Here is a 13,345-nt window from a genome sequence, read left to right as displayed (position 1 = left end):
GTGTAATGGATGCCTGACAGAGAATCTCTACTCTGTAAATCACATGGCTGCTCTCATATTTCTGGATGACTGGACAGTTTCCTCCTTCATCTAACGTAGGTAAAGAACAAGTGACCTTACAAAGGAATGTAACCATCACTCAGTTTGTGAATCACATCCTCTTGTTGCATTTCCAACAGAATCGTATCCCGTGCTATAATTAGCTGAACAAAGCCATTAAAAGTTTGCACTTCAAAATAATTACAAAAAAAATGTAATCGTGAAGATAATGAGGCCACACAGTGTCCACACATCACCTCTTGCAAGGAAAAATGAAGTTAAATTAAGGGGGAAATAAGACTGCCAGTGACAAACTATATGTGTGCATGCAGTATTTCAACAACATTCGTGTTACCTTGGTGACTAATCCTATTTACTGAGGATTGGATCCATTATTTAGGTTCTTCGTATCAAAGCTGAGTAGTTGTTATCACCGTGTGTCAGGGACAGAAGCTCAGAGGAGGTAAAAATTGGATATTCTGTATTTTCTTCACAATATTTTGTAGCATTTAATCCATTTTGAAACAGAAAATACAAAAAGACAACCCTGATTTCACAAATTTTCATGAAAATGAAATCATTTGTTGATATATATTTAAGAAAATCTAGAACAGAGTATGTTTATGTACTGCATCTGCTGTAATATACGAGTTGATGTGTTCAATAGTGCATCCTTTCCTTGGGTAGGTGGGCTACTATACAGTCTCCCCGATCGCGCAGCCAATCATGTTTCATGCAAAACTAACATTATGAAAAGGTCATGTAGAAATGATTGCAGGGAAGGCCTACAAAAGCAGAGGCTAATGTACACTGATAAGTTGACAGCACACAAAAGTCTGAATAAAACTGTAACATGAATTACAGCCTACGCGTTCTGTGATCAGTGAAATGACACACAAAGCATTAGGGATGCAACAATATGGCTATTGAGATAGCAAAGCTTTCTCAGTGACAGCTACTGTATTTGGTTTCTCACAAAGCACAGAAAGCTGCTGTGACATTTCACATATTGTTGCTTATTCTAATTTCCCCATTCAGATATCCAGGGGTAGCATTTCAACCACACAAAATGTGCCTTATAAACAGCTGACTGGGCAGTGACCCCTTTCCTAGGTTAGATAATGGAAACCTTTGCCAACTAAAAAGTGTTTATTATTATTATTTTTTTAATGATTCATCATATTGATGAAATTATTTCTGGTTCCAACTGATAACTCATAACATACTTAATTGGTGTTTTATGGAGCCCAACAGTGTTGGCCATGTAAAGTGAATTAAAAGATGGGTTCATTGCAAGTGAAGCTCAACGTGAAAGTGGTTTAGTTTCAGTACTTCACTAGCTACCTAACGAACTACAGCTCGGCATTACAGTGAAGAGCCAAGGTAATGTCATGATTACCTGTATGATGGCAGTATCAACTTTATCAAAGAAAAACCTTAAACTACGAAGAGAAACAGCATCTTTCACTGTTTTGCGGTTGTGTATTTTACTACACGATTATTTATGTCACAATGTTTTTGATTTTGTGGCTCCATAGTGTCTTCTTTAGGAGCAGAATTAGCTGGAGTTGGCCTGTCCTCTCACCTCTAAAGACCTGTCCTCCTCCCCTCTGTCTGTGTCCCAGGAGGGCAACTGGAGGAGAATGACTGGTAAAACCCAGACCAGCAACGTGACCAACAAAAATGATCCACGCTCCCTCAACTCCAGAGTCTTTATTGGCAACCTCAACACAGCCATCGTTAAGAAGACCGACATAGAGGTCATCTTTGCCAAGTACGGCAAGATAGTGGGGTGCTCCGTGCACAAGGGTTACGCCTTCGTACAATACATGAACGAGAGGAACGCTCGAGCAGCTGTGGCAGGAGAAAACGCCCGCATTATCGCTGGACAGCCTCTTGGTGAGTCCTCTCTGCTTTTTGTCTCTTCTCTGAGAAATGTCTGTATGGCTTCCATCGCTGATGCTTTTAAGAACTCATGAAGAGGCAGCATAAGACACAGTCTATATAGCACTCCACAAAAACACAGAATGTTTTGCTAAAACCCGTGAGGAGAGGAATGGATTGTCTCTCACGGGAACACCAAATTCCTCAGGCACCTTTCAGACTGGTAGTTTAAAACCTCTCTTGCCTCCTCAATGCTGAAGTGTCTTTTTTTGTTGTTATGCTGTTTATGAGGAAATCCCTGCTGAATCTGTTAAGTGATCCACTGGTGAATGCAAGTACAGTTTGATTTCAACATTTACCAGTCAGCTACTCGCAAAAAAAAAAAAAAATGTCAGACTTTATTTTAACACACTTCTCGGAGCAGAGCAGAATATGTTAAGTGGCATGGGATGCAGAAACAATGTGCTGTGCGAGAATTGATTTCCTACTGTGTGTGCACTTTGCAAAGGTTTGTTTTTGTGAATGTTGCCTGTGAAATTGTTTTTATTCATATTTGCTTTGCACGTGGCTACAAGGCAAAATATTTGTCCGACTGGAAGGAGTCATTCATCAGGTCATTTTCTAGAGAATTTAGGGAAATTAGAAAAATCTTGTTTATGTAGGTTTTTATGTCTGAGTTTACCACCACAAACTAATAAAGTAAACATTCAAGTTTCAATGTAGAATTTGTTTTGTCTGTGAGGGGCATCGTCTCGGGCCTTATCTTGTTAAAACATCTTTGTGAGGTGTTGGAATGAATTGCAAAGATGCAGCAGAGCACATTCATAGACACTACTGCTTTGAAACACAATTTTAAAACGATCATGATGGAATAATAGCCCATGTAGGCAAGAGACCTTTTGATTAAAGTCTGCAATGTGTTTGGTGTTTCAGCTAGTGAACTTGGGGATCAGAGTGGGAAGAGTACAAATATCACTGTGTGTCAATATGTTATAGATAAAAACATCATTATGAGGTCATCAGAGAGAGGCAGATGGATGAGCAGTCAGGAACTAGCATGCATTAATATGTAAAAGCAGACATGCAACCAGCAGTGTGCAACCGTGAGATTTGGCTGCCACATTTTGCCCTCATCACTCCTTACAAGGCTACATCAAATTCTGCACAGGAGTGACAATAATAACATCTAAAAGGTGGACACTGGGGTGGAGGTGGAGGGTGCAGCAGGCCCGGAAGCTCATTAGGACCAAGCTCTGCACAGTTGGGGTCGCGTAGTGATAATAACTTCACCTCTAAGGGGAACGTGAGGGATCATGCAGGTCAGGCACAAGAGACACAATAGGCAATTTAAGGTCTTTATTCAGCCAAATGTCAGTGTCGGTGATGAGGAGTCACATTTTGACTCAACTGTGGACACACTGACAAGACAAAATGTTATAGCTCTTCCTGGCCCCTCATAAAATGAGGTCAAACTGAACTGTGAGCATGCTCATGTGCACATGACTTCAAAAAGGGGACCTTTAAAGCTCTCTCGACAGACACAAGGGGGGGGGGGGGGGGAGACAACATCACTACACATTACTACTCACTATACACAAATTAACTAAGATGGACCCGTGATCCATGTTGACTGGGGCTTCACAGGAAACATATGTAGCTCAATCAGGGACTGGAATGGTTTCTCATCTGAATATTTACAGAGTTGACATTTGGCATCAAGGCTCTGACCTTTCCACTCACTGTGATGATAAATCCAACTTGGCACAACAGGAACAGAAGAGTGAAAACAAGTGGCCTCTAAGGGAACATAGACTTAGACACAACAGGTAGGCTCTGGGATGTAGGGGCGGTGAACTACAGCATGTTTAATGGTTCAACCAGAGTAAATGGGGGCCAAGGTTTGCATAGTAGTGGCTGGGGAGTGACAACGATAACTCCCTGCCTAATGGAGCACAGCTGTGGTAGGAGCTGGAAGGGATTATTTTGTGAATGTGGAATGAGTTTAGAGTTGAGTTTGAGTTTGATTTTGTCCACTCTGACCTTGTTGCTCATAAGGTATATGAAATATTTTTTATTATTTATTTTTTAAGTGCTTAGGATAAAACATATAATTGTAATTTAAATCATTTTCCTTCTTTTTGAAAGCATACGTCAGTACATTATAAGAGGAAATGTGTCTGTGGCGCAGGTGCAGACTTGCTCCTCGCCTGGTTCATTCACAGTCCAGGTATGTTTCTGGATAACTACAGAGTCTTCATGGGCATTTCAGCAGGGCACATGTTTAAGTCCTCTGACTTGAAGATGATCTTTCTAACAGCTCATGCTCTGCCACTCCATTACACAGTATCCTTAGGGCAGATTTGGGGGCTAAGGTTGGCAGTAAGAAAAGAGAAATTTGGAGATAATCACCACAGCTGAGGTAGAAAACCACACCAAAATCACATCAAGGGCCAGTGAAGATAATAGTCCAGAGACTGTTCACTCCTGTGTTAATGAACATTAGCTATATCTAACACAATGTATGTCCAGATTATTTAGAAAGAACAGACACTGTGCAGAGCTTGTTTAAAGGTTGTTGTGCATCATCTGCATTGACTGGACGGGTTATCGTCTGCCTTTTTTACTACACAGCATTTATCAACCTAAACACCAACCAAATAGTCAAATACATCAAATAGTCTGAGTCAACTCTCTTTCTAATCGTGTAGATGATTGTGGTTGTTCAGGAAGGTCTGTCCTTTTAGACAGGTGTTAATTCTGCACGTTAAGGACTGTCCTTCTGAAAATCCTTCTACGAAAGATTTAAGATTTTAATTGCATCTTTAACTTAGACCTTCACAATCAAGACAAAAGCATTGCTCTTTTTATGATTCATGGTGGTTAATGGGTTTTGCATTATGGATGTGGTAATCAGCAAATAATCAGAAAAATGCATCAGTCATTAGAAGCCAATCAAATCCAGGCCAGTTAGTGCCAAAATCCATATTGGAAACACTATCATATCCATAATTATAGCTTTAGTGATTTATTTGTGATATTATTGACTCACCTCACGTGATTGATTGTTTTCAGTTGAGAAAGCAAAGACGATCCAAAGTCTTCTCATTACTCTATGGTTCATTTCAAACCAACATCGACGAGGCAATCCAGCCATTATTTTTATCTCTCAATCATGTGGCGGGAGTGTGACTCGAAGACCCATTCATAATTGACAATTAAAGGCACCCCCAGTCTCATCCTCTCAAGCTGATGCTTTTTACATTAACATGACGGAGAAATGAATCAGCCACATAATGATTTAGAGCTGAGGAATGACCTCAGCAAAGTCTTCCTGTTCAAAAACATTTAATCAAAGTGCGATTACCTGCGAGCTTATTGCACCTCAATTTCAAAGATCATGTCTGTAGGCAAGATGACATTGTTACTGGAGGAAATGCGTTTAGATGGTTGATGCTGCAGCCGTCGTGGCTGCTTACTGAGTTAAAGTCCAACACCTATACATAGAAAGAAGCAGGAGGCAGAGGTTCATTTGAAAAACCATACTTTTCTGTTGCCAGTGGTCAGTGGAAAAGAGGTCAGTGGAATAGTCACATCATGGCATGAATGCACATCTTCTGCTCAGCCACATTGGTGATTACTAATCTGTGCACTTGGTGTCAAAGGTCATAGTCTGCCACGACCGCTGAAGACAAGACTGTCACTGTGTGTGTGTCTATGTGTTTGTGCGTATAGAAGAGCCACAGCTGATTCTGCAATAACACAGATGGCAGCACCTTCCTCCCGCTCAACACTGAGTGAAAAATGGATGCTTCATTACCTTATCAAATATGAATAGACGTTCGTGAGAACGCGTCGAGGATTCTCAGCACAGAAATCATTACAGTAATAACAGTACATGTGATGCTTTTCCAAATAGCGTAAGTTCACTACATTTATGCAAATTAGAGTTATGAGCATGAAGACACATTTTCCAAAAGCTCCTCACATGAGCACGGTTGTTGAATTTCGGAGTCTCACGAAGCGCGTATGAAGAATCGTTCTCCTCTTCTCTCTGCCTTTCCGTGCTGCTGAAATATTTAAACCAAGGCTGTGACCCAATAAATACTGTAACATATAGGTACTTAATAGAAAATGTTTTGGGACTAGCAACAGAAAAAGGAAATTGAAATAGATTTTGTGGCCAAACAATACTGTAAAATAAATATTAAAACACTGAAAGTGTCTAATTATTAAGTCCTTTCATTGTGTTTAATGTTTTCCTGCTGTCAGCTGGAATACTAATAGCCATTGTTGTATTTCTGTCCATGGTGCTGAATTTAAAGTTAAACACTGATTTGAAGCTATGTACATACATAATTATCAAACTATTTTAAAAGGATTATGATTTCCATGCTTATACTTTTGTATAATTAGGTTTTCCATACATGGTGCCAAGACTTGGAAACCTAATGAATACTGTACAATATAAACTAGAAATGCTTATGTGTATATATGCACACTGACTTTATAAAAACGATATTGTAATGATGCAGACATCAATTAAACAAGCAATCCTACAAATTCAACATCAGTTAAAAAACAAAACAAAATGATAAACATGATAATTGAAGTTACAAAACTCCACATGCAGTGCTACTTGTCCTGTTCTGTCTTCACAAGTGAAACAAAGGGAACAATAGAGTGAGGGAAATGTTAGTGACTATACTCCATTTAGTTGGGATAATGTGCTACTTGCAGCAAAACTAAAGAAAAAAAAAGAACTGAAATGGGATTCAGGCAACAGTGTGATGTTAAATCCCTATTCACTGAGAATCAAACTGCAGCAGGCAGTGGAGATGCTGTGATAAATTTTAATTTCTAACAGCTTGTGTTGGCAGAGACACCATGGTACCTTTTCAGATTGTATTCAGCCATGACAAGCCATTTTAAATACATGTGTTGACTAGTCAAGCTCAAGCTAGCACCGTGCCAGTGTTTTGGAGTGCACCCAATTAAGCATAGTCTGTACATGCAATCAAAATCCCCAGAGGTGGTCTAATTAGCCCAAATAATTCAAATCACCAGTGTGATCAGTACATTTAGTGTGCATTGTTGACTGCATGCAGTAGAGCAAATTTTGTGTGTGAAAGCGCCATACTCAAAGTCTACTTACAATAAGTGTGTTCTGTGTCCTGTAATTAGGACACAGCGCCAGTCCCTCTCCATGAATCTGTCCAATTTGCCCCCAAACAAGTTTTTTTTTTTTTTTTTTTTTTTTGTTCCACTTCACAATTACATTGCTGACAATCATATAAGTGAGTTCAGGTCAGCTGCTCTGTTGTGGCAAAACTCAGGTTAGGAACAAACATCTTTATATCTCCCTTGTGTTTTTATATGTTCTCTTCCCCCCCTGGCTGAAAACTGACTGTGGGAATTTCTTGTGACACTGTGACATGATGATTGGTGGCATCCATGAACCTCAAATGCATCTGAGCAGTTTCCGTCTTCACCCGCTGAGATCTAGCTGCCGTATCTCTCTGGCCATGCACTTTAGTTGACTCGATGTCCTGTCATGGAGACAAAGAGTGACAGCTTTTATGCCCTAAACTGTCCCAGCATGCCCCAGCCTGGGACATGTTGGTGCTGAATCTCTGATTCTATAACTGGAAGTTATACGACGTTCAATGCCACCGCACATATAGAAGCCAACTAAAATCGAATTCAGGTTTTTGACACATTTCAGAGGTTTTGAAGAGTTATGATTGTGTAAGACTACTTTGATATGTTTGCATCAGACACTTGATACAGATACTTGATGCATATCATTCTCACTTTCTATGTTGTGAGATCAGTATCTGCCTTTTCTTGCTTTTTGTTTTTCTCATCCTCAGAGGTGGTTGTTTTAACTATGTCCTAATGTGGCACTGTGTGTGTGTGTGTGTGTGTCTGCCTAGAGGCAGCAGATACTTGTGATAGGCAGGTGGTGATTGAAGCCCTGATGGAAAAAAGACAATGAAAGAATAACATCCTATATTTTTCTATGAAAGGCCATGTATGAAGATACAAGCTGCTGGGCAACCTGAGAGCAGCGAGGACAGAAGGAGAATGGCAGAGAAAGGTTAATAGCTGTGAGAGGGCGAACTAACAACACCTCTGGAGAGTCTGTCTGGTAGCAAGCACACCTGATAATCTTTCCTTCTGTTGAATCCTGTTTTGAGTCCCTGACCCAGAAGAGATCTGCATTCCCTCACAACTAGAAGTTTCATGGTGAAGGTCCATCCCATTACAATATTAATGACCACAGTGAAGGATAATGTGTGATGGATCACCAATCATACTGCCTCCAAATGGCATCAGCAAGAGTTAGGCACATAAATAATAAAGTGATTTAGATGCAAAATCCATTCTAAGCGGATTACAAAGGCAGTGGCACTGCAATCAATCGTCATTTTGGGCCAACATGATGCATAGCAAGCAGCACAGGACATAGACACTAAACTATACTGCTTAGAAGAAGGGGACCAAGCGAGTACAAATAAAAGAAGAATGTGCACGGAGTACTGCTTAAAATATGGGAACCTATTTCCGGCATATGTTATATTTCTGAATCTATTTCGATGTCTGAATTTACATTCTTGGCCAAGTGCTATTTTGGAGCAAACCTGCAGTGTACTGGCATAAGAGGCCCTGTAAAACTTTTCTTTTTTTTTGTGCAATTTCATTTTGCCAATTCAAAAAGGATGATTTGAGTGAAATGCAGGCTCTATTGAAATTCTTATAGTGTCTAAAATTTAGGAGCATAATCCTGCTGTTTGACTAAACCAACCCACTAGAATACAACACGAAATGATGCCTGCTGGGGAGCTAAGAAAATGCTAATGTTGACCTCGCACCGTGACCATCTTCACAGTCTCCTCTTCATCCTTTTGAGGTTTATCCGTGTACGAAAAACTCGTCCGGTGTTTTGTTACATAAAACGTCATTGTTGTGCACATGTATAATGCGAGGTGATAACATGCCTCTGCTTGTGACTATATTTAGCCACGCTCACGGAGCAGCTCCAGGGATGACAAAGTCAGTCGATCTTGGTCCAGATGGATTGCCCTTTAAATGTTGTCCTGACACTCAGTTTCTAGGCAGTGTATCCCTTTGACTTTGACATTCATCACAAAATCTCCCGTGGTGGAAAATTAACACCACACAGTTGAACTTTCCTATGTGACTATACAAACATACTGTTGCTGGAAAAATACAATAAAAATAAATCAAACTGCAACAAGTACAGTTCAACAGTGTCTAGCACAAATCAGGCGAGTTGAATGCACTGACAGTCGCAGGCCTAACATTACAAATGAAAGCCCAGGAGGGATTTTGTCTTTAGTGTCTATCCAAAGCAAACCTCCTGCCTCTGCCTTAGCTGGCTGCTGTAATTCTCTCCATCATTCACATTAGTATTCACAGGCTCGCTCTCACTTTGAAATTTGCATAGATAATTCCAACTATGTCTACAATAACTGCACAGCTCAGTAACTTTATTTTGAGAGCCAGGTTCAGACGCATGAACAGCCATGAGTGAGAGGCCTTGTGGGAATTGCAGTGTGCAGCTAGATGGGCCAATTCATCCTGATCTACTGGACTGAGCTTTGCAAAGCTAACCCCATAAGGCCCCCTCTGTGTCTCTCATGTCCCCTGGTTTGATTCCGAGCCTGTGAGAGTATTCGGTGTGTTTGACTGTGTGAAACATTAGAAGATTCAGGTTTGTGCTTCATTCATTCAGGGACTTTAAATCAGACGGAGACATTTCACATAAAATGTAACATCAATATACAATCTATAGCTCTCTTTCTCTTTTTCTTTGTTCTCGTGGTCTGTCTTTCTTCATTTTATCTCTTCTTGTCCTTGCGGGTGATTAGAATGCGCCCTGGTTGTCCGTCTCCTCCCTCATTAATCACACTCTGAGAGACTGGGTGGAGGTTGAATGCACAGTTGGCCTGACCCAGCGCTCGACAAAAGCATCCATAACACCAGGTAGAGAGCAGTGCGCCGGCTCGCGGTCGCACAATAACATCAACGGTATAGCCAAGCCAAGGATTTATCTGCTCTAATGTAATTCGGAATATGAGAATGTGTTCTTCTTCTTTTCTTTTGTGGAAACAATACTGAAGAATTTTAAAGATTGTCATTGTGCACTTAATAGGCTTTAATAAAGCCACCCAGGAAAGCAGGACAGAACATTTCCCCGGCTGCCAGGATCTCTTTCTGTGTCTCTTTCTGTCCCTTTCTCTATCCCCTTTCTCTATCCCTCTCTGTTTCTCTTTCATACATACTGACAAATGCTTCAGTGGGACATGAGCCACAGTGTGGACAAAGTGAGATGGATTACTGTGTGGATTTTGGCAGGGGAAACTGCAGCTAATTCTCTGATTAGAAACCTGGGTTCAGAAGGCAGAGAAACACTGAGCTGTGAATCAGAGTCATAGCGCAAAGGCTCAGTGGGCTCAAGAAAGCTACGTGTGTGTGTAGGCATATGTGTGTGTGTGCTTGCGTGGGTGGGTGCATATGATAATATGTGAAGTCAAAAACAGGCTTGTTTTAATTGTTTTGCTGTTTGTACATGTTTTATCTGCAGGTGCTTCAGTCGTGCTAGTGTATTGTTATGGTTATAAAGTGGATATGGTTTAATTATCCGAGTGTCATCCTTAATATGAGCCTGTTGCTTGACTTCTGCCAGAGAGAAGCAGGCCAGTTAATACAGTGTATTATATAAACTCACACTCACACATGGGGGGTTTCAGGGTGTGTGCTGGTTATCTGACAGGTCGCATTTTTGATCCTCGCGAAACATCCAATGTGTTAAAAGTGCCTGTGAGCCAAACAAAGAAAGCTGCTTCCTCAGCAAAGGCAAAATGCCCAGAATGAAAGAGCTCATATCCGCTCCATAGCCACCGGAATTCCAGTATATATCCAGTGGATTGCATCTGTAATCTTTGACACCATGTCAGGAAACAGGCGTGATAGTTTTTTTTTTTTTTTTTCAATTATGATTCAAGTGATGATGCATTGCACATATATTATTCATCACTGATATTACATTGTAGCTTATGAAACAATGCATGTATTTTAAATCCCTGTGTTTATTTCAGCTAAAACGATGTTATGTTAAGCTTCTTTCAGATTTACATCTGACAGCATCCAAATAAATAAAAACAGCAGCAAAAAGAGAAAATTCCACCTAATCTCACACGAATGGACGAGAAGGCTGCTAATTAGAAAAGCGCCCAAACTCTGCTTGGTGCAAACATGGACTGAGCTACAGAGTTCAGCGTCACAACAGTGACCGTGCAGGACGGTACGGAAGTGTGAGAGACAAAATCAATCCACTCTGCTCCATCCATCCTGCCCTGTCCCTGCTCCACTGTGCTCTGCTGCGCTCTGCTGTGCTCCATCGATCTTGTGAAAAAGATGCTACAACAATTTCCAGTCAAAGAGAAATAATTGACCTCCTGTGATTGGTTAGAAAGTTGAGGCTCTGTCAAACACTAGTTAGCAGTGAACATCTTTGTACAGCTGGCCTGGAGCAGCACAAAAGTCTTTGACAGCACCTCTCTACTTTACATTTTGGAGCATTGTATAAACATTAGGAGGATTGATATATCTGATAACAAAACAGTATATTTAAATGTATATATTTGTTTATGCACAAGCAAGATTACCTTTTTAGACATGAAGAGAAATCTAAGCATGACTCAAACCTGCGGAAAACTATGGAAAACGTGAGGCAAGAGATGATTTTACATTTTATGGTAGTGATGTGCTAAACTCCTTTAAAAGCCAATGTTTACCTCCGAAGCTGACCCCGTCTTCATTCCCGTCTCCATATCTTCCGACTGACCGACTAGCCACCTCAGTGTCTGAGGATCCCTGCAGCGTCTGTCTTATTTCAACTGGTAGCACTTGGTGAATAAAAGGATGAAAGCCCACTGTGAGATGAACAGTTGGGACAGTGAGAAACAGGATTACCTAGAAGCCTAACAAGCTTCCTGGCTAAGACGTGTTCATTAATATTACATCCATCTGCAGAGAAAGAGACGCAGACAGCGAAGGGGAAGTGGCTTTGGACATAAATAAGAAGAGATAATTGTTCTCCATGCATAATCAAAAGTAGCTGTTTACTACTGAGAGTTCGGGTTCACATTTAGGGCACTCTGACGTAGACAGGGTGGATTTGATTGAATGGATGTTTGGTTGAAATGTAAGATGTTGACTCTCTTATAAAGTAGAACGATATACTAAATATGCTTGTTGGTACCCTGCCTGGTATGTTTAGACTGCACATTTGGAATAAGCACATTAACTAAAGAGGCTCGTCTTCACTCTGACTTTATCTGTAATCGTCGCAGCGATGTGTATCAAGAGTAATGAGCCTTTTGTGTGGGATTAGTGTTCTTACAGATGCTCTACTTGTGCAAGCTAAGAGATAATACTTCAGTAAGAAAACTGTCTGCCAAGTATGCAGTCTTGCTATGACACAGACCACTGCAGTGCGACCTTTATGTGGAGCATCAGCTAAACGGACGGACCTTCATAACAGACCCCCGGAATGGAAAACCTGCCCTTTAACACTCCATAATAATTGATCCAGTCAGTCATGTCTCTTAACTGTCGATGCGCTCCTCAGGCTGAACAGCCAAAGAGAAATCCAAGCAATAAAAGTTGACATATTGTGTGAGTAATGGTTCCTGACTTGTGATTACACATGCGGTGATAATTACTGCGACCCCGGAAGGTTTCTGTGGACCCATGCTCACAGGTCTCTGCAGCGTGACCCCTCCGACTTCCCCTCTTAGTGTTTGAATTAAGAATCATTGTGACAGACTCACTGGGGACTTCCCTCCCCCTGCATGAAGATGGACAGTACAAACAAGATAACATTAAAAACAGCCTATAACCTTGCCCCTAGCAATCTCCTACTCTCTCTTATGTGTTTACTTTTCCTCTCACATTTCCTTATTTGACTTTGCATTTACTCTCCGTCCATCTCCTCGCTCTCTCATGCTAGTTTGCCTCCACCCTTCCTCATTCCATCGCCCTCTTAGTCACAAGGCCTCCATGCCAATTACGCTGCAAAGCTGTGGGCTTGTGAGTCATTGCATCCAGTTGTTAATGTGGAATACTGACTCACAGCTGGAGGAGGGGAGCCGGCCTTGGGGTCTATTGTCCGGTAAAGGTCACACCAAGCATGATGGTGGTTAACTACCTCAACTTTATAGTAGTCAACACTTTGTATTAGCTGCTGCCAGGAGTTACTTCTTTGACATTATCCAGACACAGTTTACAGGCAAACAATAACCATCCCATGGTACTCAGAGCACTGTTTAGAGCACTGGTGCATGACAAAACTGGCCACTTGGCCTTCTTAGACCTCAAGCCTGTGCTATTTTGG

General features: G+C 41.1%; 1 protein-coding gene across 2 annotated transcripts in view; it reads left to right on the top strand.

Annotated features, from left to right (window-relative positions):
- The first annotated feature begins 1,682 nt into the window (after positions 1–1,682).
- LOC113163055 (RNA-binding Raly-like protein) overlaps positions 1,683–13,345 on the top strand; it is a 43,889-nt gene continuing 32,226 nt past the window's right edge. For both annotated transcript variants that reach the window (XM_026361368.1, XM_026361367.1), the window contains exon 1: positions 1,683–1,938. In XM_026361368.1, coding sequence (XP_026217153.1) covers positions 1,683–1,938 — 256 coding nt within the window. The remainder of the gene's footprint in view (positions 1,939–13,345) is intronic.

Source organism: Anabas testudineus, chromosome 2, assembly GCF_900324465.2.
Source record: "Anabas testudineus chromosome 2, fAnaTes1.2, whole genome shotgun sequence".
NCBI lineage: Eukaryota > Metazoa > Chordata > Actinopteri > Anabantiformes > Anabantidae > Anabas > Anabas testudineus.
Note: the sequence above shows the minus strand (reverse complement) of the source record. Positions and strands in the feature narration are given on the sequence as shown.